The following is a 21,404-nucleotide window of genomic DNA, read 5'->3' on the forward strand; positions in this document are numbered from 1 at the left end:
GATGGAATGAGCCACTGCAGAGCACATTGCATGGGGGTTCCTTTTAGGTGACCACCTTCAGCTGAGCTGAATTCCAGGCTGACAGCCTCTGGGTTGCTGCTCTCAACACCCTGATAGCTTTAACTGCTGCCACATCCATGGGAGGCAGCCAAAGGGTCTGCAGAGGATGTATAAGGGAAGTTGCAGTGGTTTGGGGGTGGTGAATGGAAGCATCTTCCAACATGAAGCGACAAGGGGAGCCAGGGAATGGCCAGGGAGCTGTTCAAAGGGGCATCATGTAGCTGATGCTTCATGTGAAGACTAAGAGGGGATCAGGACAAAGCAGGATAGCAAACGGCATCCTTTCTGTCCTGTTGCAGGGAGAAGGTGGCTCAGTGGGTCCCCCAGGCCCTGCTGGCCCCAGGGTAAGTCACAGCTTTTCACTTCAAACCATTGCCAGATCATGGGTGCTGGCTGAGCTGGGGGAGCTGCTGCCATTTAGGGGCCACCATGGCTGGGATGTGCCACCACGTCCTGCTTGGTTTCACTCCTTGGGCTGATTTATACCTGAGATGTGTCTGCTTAAAAGTGCAGCCTCCTGGTAATGGGGAGCAGGGAATGGCAGAGGATAAATGGTGTTAAAACTCATGCACACTGGGAAAGCCCCATGGGAGATGCCTTGGGGGGTCCCATCCCATCTCCTTATGGTGCACGTGGCTGCAGGGCCGAGCACGCTCTCCTGTTGCAGGGAGAGCCTGGCCAGCCAGGATCTGTTGGATGCCAAGGTGTCAATGGCTCTCAGGTGGGTCTGCCCCGGCTCCCATCCTTTGCTACTTGGGATGTCCCAGCCACTGCACTCATCCTGTCCATCCCCTGCTCTCTCCACAGGGAGAAATGGGTCCTCTTGGCTTGCCTGGCCCCCGCGGCCCCCAGGTGTGTACATGAGCAAACCTCTTGGTGATGCGGGGTCTTGGGGGTGCCAGGATGGGGTCTCCTCCGGTGGGGCTGTGATCTCATTTTGCACAATGGGTGCAGGGCTTTGATTCTAACAGCATCTCCTCCCCCCTGCTGCTTTGCAGGGACCACAGGGCTTGCAGGGCAGACGTGGCCCCCCCGGCCCCAGGGGCACGCAGGTAAGTGGGTGCTGTCCCTTGTCTCTAAGCTGTGGGTACCTCCATTCGCTTGCTGTTCGGTTTGCCCCCCATGTGCCTTGCAAACGGGTGTGAAATCCTTGTCCCCGAGGGTCTTTGTGGCCCCCTGGGTGGGTGGGAATGGATGGGAAGGTTTGTATTACATGGGCAGGGTGCTAGGGTGAGCTGATGGGGATCCCTATAGTGTGACAGGCAGCTCCTGGGGCCCTGGGCAGGGTTCCTATGGGCTGGGGTCTCATCTGCAGAGCGGGATAGTGAGCAGCATCCCAAACCTCCCACCACCTTTGCTTCTCCCCAGGGTCCTGCCGGGATGGAGGGATCTGCTGGTCCCAAAGGAAACCCTGTAAGAGCTTCTTGCTGCCTTGCTTTGACTTTGTGGGGATGAAACCTGGGCTTGGAGGGACCCGAGAGGTGGGGTTGAGGTGTCCTGGCCCTTGATGTGGAGGGGATCAAGGGCTGCAGAGCTCCCCAATGGAGCCTGCAGGTCCCCAGCAGCCGGGGAGGGGACGCGGTGGGGATGGGATCTCTCTGCCCATCACGCGTGACCTGATGCCAGCTCTCCTCCTGCAGGGCACAGGCGGTGTCCCCGGGGTGAGGGGACAGCAGGGACAGGAGGGGCCTGTGGTGAGTCCATGGGAGCGGGTGGCTGGGTGCAGGATGCTCCCTGACTGCAGGAGGATGTTCTGCTCCCCACTGCACGCTCGGCTTCCTGTGGCATAAGGGCTGGGGGGTGATGCCACGTCCCTATGGCCACGCTGCTCATCTCCAAACCCCAAAGCTCCTCCAAGTGCTGCTTGAAGCGACCTCGACTTGTTGCTTTCCTATGGGTTTATCAGCAGAGATGCCCCAGCGCCAGCCCTGCCTGTCCCTTCTCTGGTGCACAATTGGGTGCACCCAAGGGTGCTGAGCTGCCCTTTCCAATGGATAAGGAGGCTGGGGCAGCCTGGGCTTCCTCCCTCCTGCCCTTCAGCATCCCAACAGAGCACGGCCCCTTATCATAAAGTCCTTTCCAACCCAAACCATTCCATGATTTGCTTCTCATGTACATCACCCTCCCGAGTTTCCCTTTGTAACCTGCATTTTGTGTCTCTCTGAAGGGGTTTATTGGCCTGCCAGGTTCCAAAGGCACCCAAGGAGAGCGGGTGAGTGATGCTCCCATGCCACCCCTGCTTGGGATTCAGCAGCGCCGCGTTAGAGCAGCCCAAAGCACCAGCTCCGAACCCTTTGCCTGTGTTCAGACTTTGACTTTTGAATACCTGGCAAGTGCCACTGGGGGAGGCAGAGCTGCACTTGGGCTCGCTTTGTAATAAGGAGCTTTCAGACCCAACAGTGTGTCCTGAGATGCTGCCTGAGGCATGAGGGAAGTGGGGCTGCTTTAGCCTGTGTTAAAGGCCACAGCAATGAGGACAAGGTGCTTGTCATGCTCGTGCTGTCCCTGCTGCAGGCAGGGAGCTGGGGGGCATTGACACAGGGTGCTGGGGGCACGAAGGGTTTGGGGGTGAAGGAACCAGAACCTCGAGACCCCCCTGCTATGAGGAGATGCAGATGTACCTGCTCCCAGCTCTGAAACCCCCTCTGGGAGGGAAGCCCTGATCTAAGCTGGCCAATGCTGACTTCCTTTGAGGCCAGAGCCAGGTCACAGCATGCTTTGGTTGCGAGGGGGGGCACAACAGGGTTTCCTGATGCATGCTCCTCTCTGCTGCTCCCGCAGGGCTCTCGAGGTCCGGTTGGAGCCAAGGGGGACCTGGGAGCCAAAGGACACAAGGTACGACATCCATGGGCTGGTGGGGGCATCCCTTTTGCTGTTCCAGCTGGTGGATGGGGGGTGCTGTGGTTGTTCAGGGACCAGAGGGCTTTTGGGGCTGTAAGAGCTGGGCAGCTCAGGCTGTGCTTGGTCCCATCCACCGCCACCCCTCATCCCCCTGCCCCGCTCTGGCTTTGGCTGCCCAAAAGTGATGTATTGCCCCATACCGCTGCCCCAGGGATGCTCTTGAGGAGGGTTGTGGGGTGCTCACTCACAGCAGCCCCATGCCAAAGGCTGGGTGTGCAGAGAGGGGCAGCAAGTGATGAGCTCTCAGGGGTGCCTGCCCTAGGGAGCGGCTGTTTCAAGCCCTGGCTGTGTCTTATTCCTCCAAGGGTCCATGTGGAGCACAAGGAGCAAAAGGACCCCCAGGGATCCGGGGCCAGGTCGGTTTGCAGGGCTTCCCAGGCCCCCGAGGAGCAGCGGGGCCCCAGGGACCAGAGGTAGGTGCTGAGGCTGGTGTGGGAGGGGACAGCCCTGAGGGATGTCCATGGTGCATCACCCCTCACTTGGGCGATGGATGCTGTGCCTTGGTGACTGCCCAGAATCCCTCTTTCCCAGCCCCAGCTCCCCTCCAGCACCCTGGGCATCTCTGCCACCCCACTCTGCCTCTTCCTCCTCCTGTGGGTTGAAGGCTCTGGGCTGTCCCCAGCTGAAAGCCCAGCAGGCAGCAGTGCTGGTCCTTCTGTGCTGGTTGGGGTGGTGGGAGCTGGTGGGACTAAGGGAGCCCTTTAACGGCATCTCCCTCTGCGCTGTTTGGTCATGGGGAGCTTTGCTCCAAGGGCATCCCTGGAGTATCGGGTGCTTGACACCAACACAGCTTTGACTTGGCTGCACCAGACCCCTCCAGCTGCATCCCCATCACTGACCCCATCAATGTGAGGCACTGGTGAGGCTGCACCTCAAATCCTGTGTTCAGTTCTGGGCCCCTCACTCCAAGAGAGACATTGAGGTGCTGAAGCGGGGCCAGAGAAGGGCAACGGAGCTGGTGCAGGGCCTGGAGCACAAGTGTGATGGGGAAGGGCTGAGGGACCTGGGGGGTTCAGTGTGGAGAAGAGAAGGCTCAGGGGGGACCTGATCGCTGCCTACAAGTGCCCAAGAGGGGGATGGAGCCAGGAGGGGCTGGGCTCTGCTCCCAAGGAACAAGGGATGGGACAAGAGGAAACGGCCTCAAGCTGCCCCAGGGCAGGTTTAGATGGAGCTGAGGAACAATTCCTGCCCCAGAGGGTGCTCAGGCATTGGAACAGGCTGCCCAGGGCAGGGCTGCAGTCACCGTCCCTGCAAGTGTTCACACAGCGTGGAGACGAGGCCTCAGTGCCATGGGTTAGTGGTGGCCTGGGCAGTGCTGGGGTAAGGGTTGGACTGGATGGGCTTAAAGGGCTTTTCCAATCCCGTTGGTTCTGTGGTCCTATGGCTCTATGGAATGAGCTGGTGGGTCCAGCAGTGCAAGGAGAGGGTGGCTTTAGGCAGGGGATTGATTTCCAGCAGGTTCAAGGGCAGCTCAATTCTGCTGCCTCTGCCCAAGCACCTTTGCAGGGCTTCCACTGCTCCAGGTCAGCACAGGGATATTGGGAGCTCACAGGATGCTCTCCTGCCCTGATGCTCATCCCTGCCTCCTGCCCAGCTCTGAGGTCTGTGCTGCTGCTCTCAGCCCTGACCATCACCAGACGCTTGAGCTGAACTCAGGAAGCCACAGAAACAAGGCACTATTTTGAGTGCCTTTTCCTGCTCTGTGTGCTCCAAATGAGCTGTCAGGATGGACAAGCCCAGCCACAGATCAGTCTTTGTGCCTGGAACCAAAGCCAGGCTGGCCGCGCTTCTTGGTGGCTTCCAGCTTCCCAGAAGAAGGAAAAGGGGGGATGACATTTTCCCACCCTCCGTTTTGGTCTGCAGAATCCCCCTGCGAGGGCTGCCCTCCCCTTCAGGGGATGCCTGCCTCGATCTGCTCACACATTTGCTATTCAGGATGAGAAGCAGATCCTCCAGCTCTCCGGGAGATGGAGATGCAGCTCGACTCCTCTGCCGCCACACAGCACCAGGCTGGAGCTGGGATTCAGGCTGTAACGGAGCAGGCAGGGGCATCCACACACCAGTCCCTTCAATTGCCTCTCATTCCATCAGCAGGAACCAAAGCTATTCAACTGTGTTGTTCTGGGCCAACACTGACCACTGAGCTCCCCTGGCCAGTTTGAGGCTCCTTAAGGGGAGACCTGAGAGCAGCTCCAGTGCCTAAAGGGGCTGCAGGAAAGCTGGAGAGGGGCTTGGGACAAGGGATGTAGGGACAGGCCAAGGGGAATGGCTTTAACCTGCCAGAGGGGAGACTGAGATGAGCTCTTAGGCAGAAGCTCTTCCCTGTGAGGGTGCTGAGGCGCTGGCACAGGGTGCCCAGAGAAGCTGTGGCTGCCCCATCCCTGGCAGTGTTCAAGGCCAGGTTGGACACAGGGGCTTGGAGCAAGCTGCTCTAGTGGAAGGTGTCCCTGCCCGTGGCAGGGGTTGGAGCTGGAGGAGCTTTAAGGTCCCTTCAGCACAACCATGATTTTATGACAGCTCTGGGGTCAGGGGAAGCCCCCATCCCCACCCCGAAGCTCGACTGGTGCCCCAGGTCATGTTGCCATGCACAAGGCAGGGATGGATGGTGGCTGGGGCAGCAGTCAGAGGAGCAGGGCCTGCATTTACCCTGCTGACTCCTGTCCTCTCTCCTGGCAGGGCGAAGAAGGGCAGATTGGCCCAGTGGGGCTGAACAGCAGCGAGGGACCCAAGGTCAGTGCCAGTGCTCGCTGTGGGCCCTGGTTCTCATGGGCTGTGCTCATCCTGGGGTACAGGATAGGGATGAGGCCACCCTGCCCATCAGCTCCATCATGGGTCCCTCCAGCCAGGGCACAGCATCATGATCCAGCCTCTTGGCACCCTGCACCCCATGCACTGCATCCCTGCACACACAACAGCCATGCACTGACCTGCCAAGGTGGTTAGATGGATCCCTTTGGTGCTCACCATGGTGGAGACGCTGTGGGACACCTGCAGCATTGCCTAAAATGACTGTGTATCCTTCTGTGAATTTTAGGGAAACCAAGGACCTGATGGCCCCAGGGGACCCCCAGGACCACGGGGAGCCCGGGTAAGTAATGGGGGACTGGTACTCATCACTGCATCTTGGAGCATCTTTGGCTGTGGGAGACTGAAACCACTTTGGAGACCCCTCACTGGGTGGCTTGGGCTGTGGTGGGGCTGAACCACAGCACCTCCAGGCACCAGTTTTGCCCCACATCTGCACGTTTATTGCTGGTAGAAGCTGGTTTTCTTAACACTCCTGTTTTGCAGGGCCGTGTGGGTCAGCGTGGGCTGGTTGGAGTCCCGGGGCTGCCTGTAAGTAGATGACCCATGTCCCTGTGGTGCCATCAGCACTGGTTTAGGGAAGCTGGTTCTTGGGAAGCAGCATCCTGGGATGTGGCTGGCTCAGACTGTCTGGCTCTGCTTGGGAATTTGCACAGGATAAGCTGGGAACAAGCAGCTTTTGCAGCCTGCATGGAGTGTTCTGACACCACAACTCCCCTCTTAACGCCCAGCATAGGAAATGCAGGAAATAACAGCTTTTAAGGCAAATTCTGTCAACCAGAGTCGTGTTTGGTGGAGGAATAAATAGCTGGGGCAAGGGGGGGAAAGCAAGGTCGAGGTGGTGTTGGTGGGAACGGGTTTCCTCCCACACTCGTGTTATTTCCCTGCAATAGCATCCAAAGGTGGGATGGAGCAGGGAGGAGCTGTGTGGGGACGAGCTGTGCATTAATGAACCCATGGCTCAGTACAGAGCAGCACCCTGGCGACCATTCCACTGTGGATGTGCCACCGTTCAATACTGGAGGGAGGTTATGGGGTGGATGATTCCTGTCATGGGCTCTGCTTTCCTGAGATGAGATTCTCCTTCCAGGGCCCGCGGGGCATCCCAGGAGCAGAAGGCACAGAAGGAAAGCCTGGTACACAGGTTCCCATCCTACACTCTGTACTTGACAAGGGCTGGAGCGGTGGGTTGTATCAAGAGGGGGAGCTGAGCCCAATGGGGATGGGGGGAACATCCCAAACCCATCATCCCCATGGCCATGTGGGTCAAAACCTTGACACTGTGTTGGACCTTGCCATGATGGCAAGGCACTGGGTTGCTGTGGTGGGACTGGGAGAGGCTGCTTCTGCCTCCCCATCCTCATCATCACCTGCTTGTCCTGCAGGGTCACCCAGGGACCATGGGCAGCGCAGGCAGGAGGGGAGCACCGGTGAGTAGAGCTGCGTGGATGGCTGATTCCCGTTCCCCTTGCGCAACTCAATCCCCTTGGGATGTGCCTCAAAAGCATGTCCATGGGGCGGAGGGGAAGAGGTGGCTGGCCCTGATGGAGCAAGACCAGCCAAAAGGTGCTCCTCTAGGGCAGGGACCTGCTGAGAATAGTGCTAAGGGGCGTAGGAGAAAGAATGGTCCTATTGCAAAATGACTTCTCATCGCTGGTGCTGCTGCCCAGAGCAGGGCCAGCACAAAGCCTGGGCTGGTGGCAAGTTCTCCCTTCTGTAGGATTTTTGGTATCACTTTGTTCTGAAATGCAAAAGGAAATAAACCCTGGCACTTCCCTCTCTGGTTTGGGTTGGTGTTGGACCATGCCAGGAGAGAGCATCTCCATCCCTCCTGCTTTCTCTCCATCGCTCATCTTCTGTCCTTTCCTGCAGGGTTCTGCTGGCTTGCAGGGGCCCCATGGGCACACAGGACCTCCTGGATCCATAGTAAGGACACAGTAATGTCCCTTCTGCATGAACTCTGTATTTTCTTAGGTGGGAAGTCAATAGGGCTGGTGCCACTGGTGGGGGAAATGAGACTTTCCCACCTTGGGAATGAGCAGGAGATCAGGGCATCCAGAGGACCTGGTCAATGTCAAAACATTAAAAAGCCTCAATGGCAGAAATAGCTGAGGCAGAGCAGGATCATTTCCCACGGGATTCTGACTTTCCAAAGGACTTTGCATCTTCTCAGGGTCTCCATGGGGATGGCAGCCCCTGGAAACCCTTCACACATGGGTGGTCCTGGGAAGGGATCAAAGCTAGCTCCATCCCAGGTGGAAATGGTGGTACAGGTTCAGGCAGGACAGTCCCTTGTCCTTGGAGACCCAGAGCAGCTCCTGCAGCTGCAAGAGCTTCTCCCTTAGAGCCTGCTCTCGGCTGGGCTTCGCAATGATCCCAAGGGTGGAATTGCCACCTTCCCTAGCAGCAGCCCCACCAGAGAGCCAGCCATGGGGTGCTGCTGTGCAGGAGCTGCCAGGACAGGCCATGGTGGCGGAGTCTGGTCCCACCACCCCAGTCTGGACCAAGTGATGCCCACCCCTGAGCACAGAGGCAGCGGTGATGGCTTGGTGGGGCTGGTCTCATCTCAGCACCTCCATGACACCTCCTTCCCAAATGTTTCCAAAGGGCGCTCTGGGAAAACCTGGACCTGATGGAGACCTGGGTTCCCTGGGCCCAAAGGTGAGAGCTGGGGCTGGTTGGAGCGGTGGTGGTGATGAACAGACCTGAGAGGCTCTTGGCTGCCGTGGGGACACATGGGGGGACCTTGGCAGTTCAGACACGAACACCAAGGGTGAGGAGATGCCTGTGGGCATCCCGGGAGCAGAGGTTTGTTGACGCCTCCTCTTGCCTGGCAGGGATTGCCTGGGAAGCCTGGCTCCGAGGGGCCACAAGGACCTGTTGGCACCTACGTAAGTGACAGCCGCAGGCAGCGGCAGGGCTCGGGGTGGCTCCCAAGGCTCCTGCAGTGCTGGGGTTGCTTTTCCCTGGGCTCAGCCTCAGCATCCTCCTCCTTCCAACCTCCTCCCAACCCCTCAACACCACGCTCTCCCCAGGGCTACCCAGGACCTGCTGGTGACCGTGGGAGGCCAGGGCGCAGGGGGGACAAGGTAGGGCTGGGAGACCCAGCACCAGCACAGCAGTGAGGGGATGCGCTGGGGTGGGAGTTCAGGCTTTGGAAACAGGGAGCAAAGGAAATCTCTCGTCTCCTCACAGGGAGAAAGGGGAGCCCAAGGCCCACCGGGATTCCCAGGAAAAGCTGGCCCTAAGGTGAATGCTGATGCTGCCACCCCCGTTAACTCCATCCCACTGGAGAAGCGCTGAGCAAAGTCACCTTTGCTGGGCTGAGGATGGGAAATGAGAAATCTTTGCCATAGGCATCAATGGGTTGCACACTGGGGAGAGGGGAGCAGTCAGGGATGCGTGTGGGGCTCTGATGGCACTTTCCTCCCCAGGCCCTGCCAGGTCCCCCTGGTCCACGAGGTCCTCCTGGCTCTCAGGTAGGGCTTCCTGTGCTTCCCAAACCTGTCTTGCTCCTCTTCCTCTGCCTGCAGGTGGGCAACACTCTGCAATACACACCATGTGCTACCTATAGCATTGGCAGCATGGATCCTAGAACCCTTTGCAGGACCCTGGTCCTGCTTCTTGCTGGCTGGGTTTGTCCTGATGCTGCACAGACACCATTGAGGTGGCCCAGGCACACATGGATGGTGCAAGGACACCCAGCTCAGGGTCCCCTGTGTCCCTTTGCCATGACCATGCTGCTGAGCACCCTTCTTGTTTCAGGGCAGAATGGGAGACCCAGGTCCTCGAGGACTTCCAGGGCTGCCTGTAAGTAGGAAAGCTGTAGCTGCAGAGATGCTCTGCAGGCAGAGTGGGTGGGATGTAAGATGTGTCCCCTTTGAAGGCAGCTTCATCCCTGGGCTGGTTGTGGGGCAGAGAATGACCCTGCATTGGGTAGCTGGGTGGTGACAACCAGGGATGGGGACAGAAGTGCCCTCCTGCACCCGCAGTGATGAGGCACCAGTACCCACCACATGTAGATGGTACCATGACCCAATTCCTTTGGGCATGGGGCTCCCATTGGCACTGCCCTCCCTGCACCCTGCGCTGTGTTTTGAGGGCTTAAGTGGTCTTTCGGCCTTGCAGGGCATTCCTGGTACACGGGGGCTGGACGGCATTCCCGGGAAGCCTGGCTCAGCAGGAGAAACAGGGGCTCCTGGAGCTGCTGGTGCTGCTGGTCCGTTTGGGTACCCGGTGAGTGCAGATGCGGCTCCTTCCATCATTCCCAATACAACCTCCTGCCTCAGCTGGTAGGATGGGGTGCAGGAATTGTGCTGGAGCTCCCTGAAGCTCCTGCAGGAAGCAAAGGGAAGAGGAAGGGAAGCTGGTTCATGGCTTCTCTGCCCGTGGTGTGCTGGGGCATCCCAGATCCATGCTTGGGAGATGCAGGGGCCTCCCGAGATAAGGCAAAGCCTCACTGCTGATATGGGTTGTTTGTCTGCAGGGCCGGGAAGGTCCAAATGGACCTGAAGGGCCTTCAGGGATGAGAGGAGAGAAGGTAAGGATGGGGGTGGTGGTTTGGCTCCTCAGGATCTGCCCAGGCAGGCAGAGCCTTGGGTTCCCTCTGGTTGCTCAAGTGCAGAATCCTCCCCAGGGCTATAGGGGAACTGCTCCCACTTTGGCCACTGGCTTTTCCCATCAGGATGGGGTTACATGTGTGGTGCAAGGTGCGAGAAGAGCCTTGCCAGCCCTCCTGCAGACACTGGGTGTCCAGGACAGCAAGGTCTGTGAGGGACCTGTCCTAATGTCCGTGTCCTCTGGCAGGGTGACATGGGACATCCTGGGGATGCTGGTGTCAGCGGGCTGGATGGAGAGCAGGTACATCACTGAGGAGCCATGTCCTCCCCTCAGCTGGGGCTGCTCCAACCTATCTCTCCCTGTGCACCTTCTCCAAGGATGGGGAAGGGAGGGAGGAGGTTTCTGATCCTCATTGAAACCAGAAGGTTAAAGCTGAGCCAAGGGCTCAGTGAACAACCCATGGCAGGGCCAGGCTCTGTGTTTCCTCCTCAGGGACCACCAGGACCACCGGGAGCAGAGGGGCAGCCAGGGCCCAAAGGCAAGCGGGTCAGTCCCTGCTGGGAGCTGGGGTGATACTGGTGGCACTGGGCTCGCCTGGCCCTGCTGCTGCAGGGGTGGGTAAGGACCAAGTGGGGTGGCTTGAAACCCACCCCCAGCACGCTCATAGGTTTATGTTGCTGGGCATGGTTTGGGTACCTGACGCGAGGCAATCTGGGGTGGTGGGAAATGATGACAGGCAGAGGCAGAATCATCCCCGTTGTCTTCATCCTGCCCAGGGAGAGGCAGGAACCGGTGGAGCTCCAGGCATCAGAGGGGACCCTGGGGAGCCAGGGGAAGATGGGCCCGAGGGGCTACCGGGGAGACCTGGAGAGCCAGGCAAGGAGGTACGTGAGTGCTGAGTGCCACCAGCTTCGGAGAGCTGCAGCTCTGCCCCAGACAGGCTGAGGTGCCCCATTAAAGGAGGGAGCTGATGCTTTGGGGTCCCTTTGCTGGATGAGGTGTTGCTCGGCTGCTGTGTCCTCACTTGCTCTTTGGGCTAGTGTAGGTCGTGGCTATAGGTGACTGCCTGGTGCAGGTAAAGCTGTGGGGCCATCAGCACCAATATCCCAACCAGGGGAGGGTGGAGAAGGCCCTAAAAGTCAGAGCTCAGCTTTTAACCCCCTGGGATGGAGCTGGGAAGCAGGTGCTGGATCTGATGCTGTATTTCCCCTCCGGGCAGGGTGATGCTGGTGATGCTGGAAACACGGGTGAGCCAGGACCACAGGGGCAGAAGGTGAGTGCCTCTACCTCTGTACCTCCTTGAAGCAGCTCAGGAACACCCACAGCCTGCTCAGCCTCCACCACTCCATTTGCCATGGTGGGGGCTGAAGCAGTACAGGGGTGTCCCCATGGCTGAGGACCCCTGGAGATGCAGGGCTCAGAGCTGGCATCACCTGAGCACCCTAGAGAACACGTCTGCGGCACCCAGTGAGAGGGTGAAACGGCATCTCCAAGCAGAAGCTCATGTTATTGCTATTCCTTTCTCTTCTTTGTGGTGGCACCTCTGTCTTCACCCCTGAGCAGGGTGATGCTGGCCACAGGGGCCTTCCTGGAGCACCAGGACCAGGAGCTGCTACAGGGGAACGTGGAGGACAAGGCCATAAAGGAGAGAAGGGACATGAAGGTTTGCTGGCAAGTACATAGAGAGGGGCTGCCTCAGCCCAGCTCCCAGTGCACCCTCAGCCTGGCACCCACAGCATAGAAAGTGCTGGGAACTGGCAAAGCTTCATAATTCAGGCGTTCTGTGTCCCATGGGCAGGACTCCAATGTTGGGTCTTGTTGGCACATGAGGATAGTCTGGACTTGGGCCTGTTGGGGCAAACCCAGAGGAGGCCATGGAGATGCTGCGAGGGCTGGAGCAGCTCTGCTCTGGAGCCAGGCTGAGAGAGCTGGGCTGCGGCAGCCTGGAGAAGGCTCCTGAAGGGGAGACCTGAGAGCAGCTCCAGTGCCTGAAGGGGCTGCAGGAAAGCTGGAGAGGGGCTTGGGACAAGGGATGTAGGGACAGGCCAAGGGGAATGGCTTTAACCTGCCCGAGGGGAGACTGAGATGAGCTCTTAGGCAGAAGCTCTTCCCTGTGAGGGTGCTGAGGCGCTGGCACAGGGTGCCCAGAGAAGCTGTGGCTGCCCCATCCCTGGCAGGGTTCAAGGCCAGGTTGGACACAGGGGCTTGGAGCAAGCTGCTCTAGTGGAAGGTGTCCCTGCCTGTGGCAGGGGTTGGAGCTGGGTGAGCTCTAAGGTCCCTTCCAACACAAACAGCCCCATGATGCTGTCTGCGCCTTGCTGGGCAGTCTGGGTCAATGCTGAGCACATCTCCCTCTGTGTCCCAGGGCCAGGCTGGTGTCAGTGGAGATGTGGGACCTGCAGGAGCCAGAGGACGGTTTGTGAGTCACATCATGTCCCTCCTCCCCTTCCGGCCAAGCACAGACCTGGAAGGGGACACGTGTGTGACTGGGAGCCCTGGGCAGGATTGACTCCATGCTGCTCCTTTGCTTGTGCCCTGAACAGGGTGGGATCGGTCTTCGAGGTGCTCCTGGACTCGATGGTCCCAAAGGAGTGAAGGTACCGTGGGGTGATGGCTCCAACCCTTATCTCTGGGTGAAGTACTCTTTCCTACCCTTTGCCCAAGGTCTGGTTGTGGGGCAGGAGCTGGGTCAGACCTGGGCAGGCTGGTGACCTATGGGACCTGCTATGGGGCCCTCCCTACATGAGATCCAAAGCCAACAAGGCAAGGAAGGGGTTTGCTGGGGACAGAGCTGTTCCTCCTTCTTCCCCAGGGAGATCCAGGACCACAGGGCATGCCTGGACCTGCTGGTGCTGCTGGACCAGAGGTACTGATACCTGGGCTCTTGTAGAGCTGGGAGCTGCCAAAGGCTTCCCTCGTGCTTCATCTCTTCCAATACAAACCAAAGCCAAAGGATTTATTGCCCCTTAGCTGGCCAGGCCAGGGGTCAGAAGCGAGGAGGGGTTTTAATGCCTCACATCTTGGCACTGACTCCCAGGAGATGCTTAGATGCTCCCAAAATCATCCCTGCCATCAAAGCACGTTCACTGCTCAGGTGCTGCCCAGGCGTGTGCCTTGGCCAGTTGAACATGGTACAAGGGTTAAAACACCCGAGCAGGAAGCACCACGGGGTGGTGTCAGGCTTATTCTAAATCCCCACCATCACCATAGGGACCTGCTGGAGATGATGGACCCAAGGGAGATGTCGGCAAACCTGGTCCAGTGGTAAGTACTGGCCCTGACCATGCAAAACCTCCCTGGGAAAGAGGTTTGGTGGCACCCTGAGCCACAGAGCCTGGGGCTGGGGCTGTGCCTCACCCAGCGGCTGGCCACAGAGGCAGCTCTGCTGCAGGTCCTGCTTTGCAATGGGTTTGAAACTGAGTCATCGTTCCCCAGAGCCAAAGCTCCATAAAGGCACTTTAATAGAGCTGTTAAACACTGCAGAAGTGCCACACCATTGTGCAGTTAATGCCTGGCTCTCAGAGCCTGCCTGAGGCAGGTCCAGGGTGTTTGGCTTCCTCCTCATCTGCCTTCCCAAAGCAGTTCTGCAGGTCTCTGTAAGGGAGCTGCCTTTGGATACGTTTCATGGCTGTAGCCCTGCCATGCACAGAGCCCCAGCTGTATTAGTGATGCCTGCACTCTGCTGCAGGATAAATCCCATTTGCATCCTTGTTTCCCCATGCTGCAGTGCTGCTCTGCCCAGGCAGGATAAGTCCTTGGCATCCCTGGCAGTGTTCAAGGCCAGGTTGGACACAGGGGCTTGGAGCAAGCTGCTCTAGTGGAAGGTGTCCCTGCCCGTGGCAGGGGTTGGAGCTGGAGGAGCTTTAAGGTCCCTTCCAGCACAAACCCTTCCATGGTTTTGTGGTTAATTTGCATGATTACTTTGCTGGGATAAGTTGGCACATGGAATAAGCCCCAGGAATACGGGGGGTTATTGTTGGGTAAAGCCCCTCAAGGTGCAGCTCCTCTGCCCCAGCTCTAGGCAGGTTTGGGCTAGGGTGCAGTGGGTGCATGGTCTGTATGTGTACTGCAGGGCGCAGCGGGTGCCATGGGGCTGGTGGGTGCCCCCGGGCTGCGGGGATACACCGGGCACCAAGGAGCCAGAGGATCGGTGGGTGCCAAGGGCCAGCCAGGCCAGCAGGTAACAGCAACCGCATCTCTGCCATGGGGACATCCCTGGCATGTGGGGGGAACAACCCCACTGCAGACCCTGGCGCAAGGCAGAGGCTTGTACTTGCCCTCCTGCCTTACAAATAGCCCAGAGCTGATGCCAGCCTCCTGTTCTGTCCCCACATGAATTCAGGGTCCTCTGGGGCCACCGGGTGAAGCTGGAGCCACAGGGCTGAGCGGCACTGAGGTAAGAGCTGCCCCAGCGGATAACCCTGGAGTTTATTTGTCAGCATTGGGTTGATTCCTGGTTTCCTTCCTAGGGCCTGGCAGGTGCAAAAGGGGAGCCAGGCGAGCCAGGAGTACCAGGACCAATGGTGAGGAGCAGGATGGAGCTGGGCTCCTGGCACAGGTGGTGGGATGCTGGGATATCCCTGCAGCAGCAATGGGTGCTGCCCATGTCCCCCATGGGCAGCATCTCCTGCTCCCTCTGAAATATCCGTGCTCTGCTTCTCAGCTTAGAGCATCCTCCTGTGCACACTGGGACAGGTGGGGCATCCCTGCTGCAGCATCCTTACAGAGGGGTTTCCTTCTCATTTGGGTTTTTAGGGGTCTCCAGGGCAAGCCGGTCCTGAAGGGTGGAAAGGCCGCAAAGGAGAAAAGGTACCTCCAAAATCCTCCTCTGCAGATGGCACTGAGGGGGACCAGCCACCAGGTATGGGGTTGGCCAAGCCTGAGCAGGTCAACCCCATTGTGGTCCATGGAAACCAGCATGAATCACCCCAAGGAGACCTGGTTTTCCCTACTGTAAAGGCAACTGCTCAACCATGCCTGGCAAACGCAGGGCCCTTGGACACCCTTGGGCTGCCTTGGCTGGCTCTGGGGTGAGGGGCTGGCAGGTCTCCCCAGTTCAGCCCCATAGGTCTGCCTCCATCCTGGCTTAGGTGCCCTTGGGGGGGACACAGGGGACTTCCCTTCAGTGGCCAGCTCTGCACCATGGCCTTGGTGTCCATCCCCAGGGTCCCATAGCAGCCCCTCTTCCCTGGTCCAGGATGTGGCCAGGCTGCTGGTGACCCACATCTTTTCTTCCCCCAGGGTGATGTGGGGCGTGAAGGACAACAAGGAGTCCCGGGAGAAGCTGGCAAACAGGTAAATGACACTGCTGTCCCCATAGTGATGGGAGGCTGATGCTTGGAGGCCTTGCAGAGGGGTCCCGGTTTGCTGGGGCTCAGCATCCCTGGAAGGGGAGCAAGGGGGATGCGGGGGAACTGGCTTAGTGCCTTTAACAGGCTTGACTTGCCCTTGAGGCTTTCTTCTGTTATTCACAGGGCAAGCGAGGCAAGGCGGGCCTCCAGCCCCCGAGGGGACCCCGGGGACACAAGGTAGGTTGGCATCATGTGGCTGGAGGGCCCCGTGTCCCCTGCCAGCCCAAGGGAGGTCTCCCGCACCCCCATGGGCTGCTCTCCCTGCAGGAGGCACCAGAGCATCGCTCCTGCCCTGCTCTCACACCAGCCAGGGCCTCTCACCTTTGCATTTCAGGGCCATCCAGGTGACAAGGGGCTGGAAGGACCCCAGGGACCCCAAGGACCCCATGTGAGTATCAAGTTGGGAGGTTTTGGGGTGCCAGCTGCCCCCCCCCCCCCAGGCATCACGGTGCAACCCAGCTCTATGGACAACCAAAGGAGAGACTTAAAATGAGCCAAGTTTTGAGGTGTTCCATCCATGTATCCATCATTCATCCACCTTCTCTTGCCTTCTCCTTCCCAGTTTCACCCCAGCTACACACTGTCTGTGTGCAGTCAGGCAAATTGCATCATTGCCAATCAGTTCCTCTGGAGACCAAACACTTTCCTTCCAGTGCATCACAGAATCCCAGCCTGGTTTGGGTTGGAAGGGACCTTAAAGCTCATCCAGTTCCATCCCCTGCCATGCGCAGGGACACCTTGCTCCAACCCCTGTGTCTAACCTGGCCTCACGAGTCTCTAAACCTCAAGCTTTTAAAGCTGCCTCCAAGTTCCTAAAACTGCCCGAAATTCCCAGAATCCTGGTGGCATCCTCACCCATGGCAAGGTTGCTCCTTGCCAACGGGAGCAGCTCAGCACAGGGTGATGCAGAACCACTCTGTTTCTCCCTTAGGGCATCCCAGGGCTGAAGGGCATGAAAGGAGACCCTGGACTGAAAGGACCCAAGGTAGGTGACATGTACCAGGCTCTTGAGCACTGGGGTCAGCATTTAACCTGCTGGATGCCATCACTTCGTCCCCTCTTCTTGAACCCTGATCACTGCAGCATCTTTGGGGCTTGCCCACCAGGTCCCTGGGTGCTGGGACCTTTAGACTCTCCAAAGCATCTTCCATCCTCCTGGAGCTGCAAGCAGCAGCAGGCAGTTCAATCCCTGCTCTCAGGCTGCTGACACAGCAGAAGCACGTACCTCTTCTGTGCTTACTGATGCACTGATGGATATAACCTTGGGCAGAGAGGCCAAGCTCATCCTTATGGCCCCATCCATCAGCTGCCAGGGATAGGCAGTCCCTGGGGGCCCATAGCTCCTCACAGCCATCAGGAGAATGAAACCCTGGTAATAAATACAGCTTTAAGTGCATTGAGAGCTCCTCACCCACTCCAGGGCAATCAGCAAGGACAGAGCTGGGCAGGTTTGGGGAACTGAGGCTTTTCCTGAGTGCTATTTCAGTCTGGGGTAAAAGCCTTTCAGACCCGCAGCTGAGCAGAAGAGGGAGATGCTCCATCACCTCCCTCCTTCCCCCCTATGGGCACAGTGAATTCTACCAAATACAAAGGATGGGCTTGGGTTTTTCTTCATAAATTGCCCATTTTTAGCTTCTTGTTGGAGGCCAGAAATGTTGGGCCCTGGGAAATGTCCCCCTCCTGCCAGGGTCATGCAGCAAGCAAAGCCTCCATTGATTTGATGAGTAGATGATGATGATGATGATGATGAACTAGAGCAAGGTTTTGATGCCCACCCTTGGGGCAAAGCCCCCACCCTGCCTGGTGTCCCTGGAGGGGTTTCCACCCTCTTTGCCACCAGAGCTCTCCCTGTCTCTCCCAGGGTGAGAAGGGCAGCACGGGGGAGCAGGGCCAGCAAGGGGACGATGGCTTCAAGGTACGTGAAGGGGTTTGCTCTTTTCCTCCCTCCCCTTGGTCCCTTGTCACCCTGCGTGACACCTTTGTCTCCTAGGGCAAGCTGGGACCCCAGGGCATCCCTGGAAGGCCAGGACCCAAGGGACAGCAGGTAAGGGCAGGATGGAAGGAGACCTCCAGGAGATGAGTATTTGGGGTGAATTCCTCATCTTTCCATGCCAAATCTGCCTGGGGAAGAGGCTGTGTTGTAGGAGAACATTGTGCTGGGGGATGCCCTGACCTCCTCTGGTGCCTTCTCAGGGTGACACTGGCCCCCCCGGCACACAGGGACACCCTGGCACCCCCGGGACACCGGTGAGTCCTTCACCCTCCCATCAGGTTTGGGGATATCTCCCCAAAAGGGATCTCATCCCGCTGGGATGGGGCTTCAGTCCCACCTGCCTCCCACTTCCCTGGGCCTTGTCCTTCTCTTCCAGGGCTTGTCTGGACCCAAAGTGAGTACAGGGGAGCGCTTGGAGCTGGGCTCAGCCCTGCCATGGGCACCCTCCCCTCCTGCCCTGTCCCTGAGGTGTGGGGTGGTCCCATGGGGCACCCCAGGGTGCAGCTCCACACAGCAGCATCTCACCCTTTGCTTCTCTGCCCTCTTCCACCTCCTCCTTTGGCAGGGCCTGAAAGGCTTCCCAGGGCTGCCGGGACCCAGGGGCGCACCAGGGCTGCCAGTAAGTGGGGTCCCCAATGTCCCTTGTGCCAGAACACGGGTCCCTTGCTCCCGCAGTGCTGTGGGTGCCATGGCATGGGGATGGCACCATCAGAGCAGCTGTGAGTGTGGCGGTGGGCTCAGGGGCAGCAGCCACTGTCACCAGCGTTGTCATTGTCACACAGGGCCCCCCTGGCCCCCCTGGCCCCAGAGGACCTGTACTGATGCTGTCCAGAGAGGAGCTATGGGTGAGTGCATGGGGACAAGGGGATCCCATCCCCATGTGGTGCCACCAAAGCTTCCCATCCCTGCTCTGATGGGTGCCATGAGGGAGGGAAGGGGCTGACAGTGATGGTGTCCCATGTCCCACTGCTTCTAAGTCCTGTGTGCATAAGGACCCTTGTACAAAGAGCAAGCAGATATGGCTAAGCCCTCTCCCACCACACTTGTTCTCTGCATGTCCCAGCTCCTCCCTGAGCTCCTGATGATGCTCCTCACCCAAACCAGAGCGAGGGGCTAACATCAGCTTGGTTATGTCCCTTTTCCTTTAGCACCTAATTTATCCCTCCAACCACCTGAACTACACTGCGGTCTGGGCTCTGCTGGACACCCTGAGCCAGGAGCTGCAAGCCCTTGTGGAGCATCCCAATGGCACCAAAGCCAACCCGGCGGCCACCTGCAAGGAGCTGCTGCTGGCTCACCCTCACCTCCCTGATGGTACCGGGGTGCACACGGGGGGGAACCCAGCCCCAGGCAGTGTTACACCAGCATTAACAGGGGATTAGGATGTAGGGGATGAGCTCAATTGGGTTCCATCCCTGGAGGAATGGGGGAGCAGCCAGGCTGCATCCCAAGAGGATGGAGGTTGCAGCCAGGGATACACCACAAGCTGAGGTGGGATGGCACCGTGTGGCATCCTCCCCATGCCAAAACCCTGGTGCCAGGAGCTCCCCTCTGCCTCCCTCCAGGGCAATACCACATCGACCCCAATCAGGGCAGCCCCCAGGATGCGCTGGTGGCCTTCTGCAACTTCACAGCGGGGGGTGAGACCTGCATAGCCCCCGTCCACAACCAGGTATGGGGCGGCTTCAGCCCAGTGTTACCTCTTGGGGCCAGTAAAGACAGGTTGCTGGGGTTGGAGAAGGGACGGTGTGGCCAGTCCCTTGCTGTGGTGGCTGCTGCTGTCACAGGGAGCTGTGGGAGCAGGTCCTGGTCATGGTGTGTGACCAGACTGCGGGGGCAGCTTTGGTATCCCTGGCTTCTTGTCCTGCTGGGACAGTGTGACCTGGTCCCCACTGCCCCCAGGTCCCCATCAAGGCTTGGCTGAGCACTTACACTTCTGAGAACACCTTCGAGTGGTTCAGCACCCTGCCTGGGGGCTTCCTGGTGAGTACCCAGCCCGATGTGATGCAAAACCCATCTCACGGGGCTGGGGGTCTCCAACTGTGCAATGCCCAGGCACAGGGGTCGTGCCATCTGTGCAAAGAAAACCCAAACCAGTGCTTCAGCAGACAGCTGAATCCCAGCTTTCAACTGAAGGGAGCACAGGTTCCTCCATTAGATCCATGCAGCTCCCACTACCCGGTTCCTCTCTCATTGCCCGTAGCTGGAGTACACAGGGGCCAGCGCAGTGCAGCTCCGGTTCCTGCGCCTGCACAGCCGCCTGGTCACACAGAAGGTCTCCTACTCCTGCAGACCGGCCCCGGAGCAGGGCCAGCCCCAGCTCCAGAAAGAAATCCGCTTCCTGGCCGATTCCCGGGAGCAGAGCTATGCAGCCAGCCTGCAGGGCTGCGTGGTGAGCCCTCCTGCAGGCAGATCCAGACGGAGCTCCCTTCCCCAGCATTTGCCCCTTGGCTCATGTTTGCACACCAGGGGTTGGGGTAGACCTGGTGGGGGAGGCTTCCCATGGTGGGACGGGGATGGGGAGCATCCACTTCCTGCAGCGGGATGGGGATGGAGATGGAGAGCGTCCTCTTCCTAGGACCAAGGAGCTGTGTTGATCTTAGGGAGCTGGCTGGGGTATGGCAGGGAATGGGGTGTCTCAGGGTGACAGGGGGGAGGCCACCTCCCTGGAGAAGCCAGAGATAGAGACCTGGCCATTGGGTGCATCAAGGAGCACTCAGACCAGCGGGGGGGGCACAGTGGGTGCTCCATGAGGGTCCCTCAGGCCACCAGACCAGGGTTTTGGTGCCGCTCAGCTGCCCCTGTGCTCATTTCAGCTGGACAACGACTCATCCATCACCGACACCATCTTCCACTTCGCCAGCGAGGAGCTGTCCCTGCTGCCGCTGCGGGACCTGGCCGTGTTCCACAACGGAGACACCTCGCACCAGTTCGGTTTCACAGTGGGACCAGTTTGCTTCAGCTGAAACCGGTGACACCCAAACCGAGCCGGTGCCCTCCCCACCCAGGAACTGTCCTGCTGGGGCCATGCTGGTGGCTGGGAGTGACAACGGGCTCCCCGGAGATACCTGTTTGTAGCTGCGTTACGGCACAGACTACGCTTCCCTTCTGGAGTAGAAGAATGCTGTTTACAAAAGTCATTTCTCTATAAATTATATATATTATATATACGAGAAGGTGCTGATTGATGAGTGATGGGGGAGGCTTGTGAAACAAACCATCAGGAACTTTGCTAAAGAGAAAACCCAGCAACAGCACTGCCAGCTTGGGAAGGAAAGGGCTTTGCTTTGCCTTAGAACACATCCACGGATCAGGCTGAGGAGGGACCCTGGCAGCCCAGGCAAGCAGGTCCATGCACTGCTGCCTGCTCTCTGCTCCTGTTCCCAGCCTTTTCAGCCATCAGGTACTAAAAAGAGGTGGAAAAGGCAAAACCCCCAAGTCCTGGCTCTGTTTGGACTCTGCAGCTCCTGTGAAGGGCAGCAAGGCTGCCACAAGGCTCTGGTCAGGCAAGGGCAGGGGCTGGAGCTGTTTGGCTCCGTGCTGCAGCCCTGGTATCACTTTATATTTGCTGTTCCCAGCACTGTTTCTCTTGCCTATCACCCCACTATCGCTGGGCTGCTTGGCCCCAGGCAGGCAGAGGTTTATGTGTGGCACCCAAGCCCGGGTGCTGGTACACAGCCCAGAAACCCCGGGTCTCGGCTGGCTTTGTGCTGCACTGCCGTTTCCTCAGCACC

General features: G+C 58.7%; 1 protein-coding gene across 1 annotated transcript in view; it reads left to right on the forward strand.

Annotated features, from left to right (window-relative positions):
* LOC133283135 (collagen alpha-1(I) chain-like) overlaps positions 1 to 20,846 on the forward strand; it is an 81,600-nt gene extending 60,754 nt beyond the window's left edge. The window contains 51 exon segments of the mRNA XM_061479634.1: positions 360 to 404; positions 728 to 781; positions 868 to 912; positions 1,059 to 1,112; positions 1,429 to 1,473; positions 1,701 to 1,754; positions 2,228 to 2,272; positions 2,842 to 2,895; positions 3,267 to 3,374; positions 5,638 to 5,691; positions 5,996 to 6,049; positions 6,253 to 6,297; positions 6,857 to 6,910; positions 7,152 to 7,196; positions 7,639 to 7,692; positions 8,374 to 8,427; positions 8,604 to 8,657; positions 8,802 to 8,855; positions 8,962 to 9,015; positions 9,201 to 9,245; positions 9,532 to 9,576; positions 9,895 to 10,002; positions 10,253 to 10,306; positions 10,573 to 10,626; positions 10,819 to 10,872; positions 11,103 to 11,210; positions 11,546 to 11,599; positions 11,890 to 11,997; positions 12,692 to 12,745; positions 12,870 to 12,923; positions 13,139 to 13,192; positions 13,537 to 13,590; positions 14,399 to 14,506; positions 14,669 to 14,722; positions 14,796 to 14,849; positions 15,082 to 15,135; positions 15,568 to 15,621; positions 15,801 to 15,854; positions 16,012 to 16,065; positions 16,609 to 16,662; positions 17,539 to 17,592; positions 17,668 to 17,721; positions 17,871 to 17,924; positions 18,047 to 18,064; positions 18,236 to 18,289; positions 18,453 to 18,515; positions 18,819 to 18,984; positions 19,236 to 19,342; positions 19,573 to 19,653; positions 19,874 to 20,062; positions 20,487 to 20,846. Of these exon segments, the coding sequence (XP_061335618.1) occupies positions 360 to 404; positions 728 to 781; positions 868 to 912; positions 1,059 to 1,112; positions 1,429 to 1,473; positions 1,701 to 1,754; positions 2,228 to 2,272; positions 2,842 to 2,895; positions 3,267 to 3,374; positions 5,638 to 5,691; positions 5,996 to 6,049; positions 6,253 to 6,297; positions 6,857 to 6,910; positions 7,152 to 7,196; positions 7,639 to 7,692; positions 8,374 to 8,427; positions 8,604 to 8,657; positions 8,802 to 8,855; positions 8,962 to 9,015; positions 9,201 to 9,245; positions 9,532 to 9,576; positions 9,895 to 10,002; positions 10,253 to 10,306; positions 10,573 to 10,626; positions 10,819 to 10,872; positions 11,103 to 11,210; positions 11,546 to 11,599; positions 11,890 to 11,997; positions 12,692 to 12,745; positions 12,870 to 12,923; positions 13,139 to 13,192; positions 13,537 to 13,590; positions 14,399 to 14,506; positions 14,669 to 14,722; positions 14,796 to 14,849; positions 15,082 to 15,135; positions 15,568 to 15,621; positions 15,801 to 15,854; positions 16,012 to 16,065; positions 16,609 to 16,662; positions 17,539 to 17,592; positions 17,668 to 17,721; positions 17,871 to 17,924; positions 18,047 to 18,064; positions 18,236 to 18,289; positions 18,453 to 18,515; positions 18,819 to 18,984; positions 19,236 to 19,342; positions 19,573 to 19,653; positions 19,874 to 20,062; positions 20,487 to 20,636 (3,348 nt within the window). The 3' untranslated portion in view covers positions 20,637 to 20,846.
* Positions 20,847 to 21,404: the final 558 nt, after the last annotated feature.

The sequence above is a fragment of the Pezoporus flaviventris genome, unplaced genomic scaffold (genome assembly GCF_033815535.1).
Source record: "Pezoporus flaviventris isolate CSIRO_AGI_PZ_B2104156 unplaced genomic scaffold, CSIRO_AGI_Pfla_v1 ptg000154l, whole genome shotgun sequence".
Lineage (NCBI taxonomy): Eukaryota > Metazoa > Chordata > Aves > Psittaciformes > Psittacidae > Pezoporus > Pezoporus flaviventris.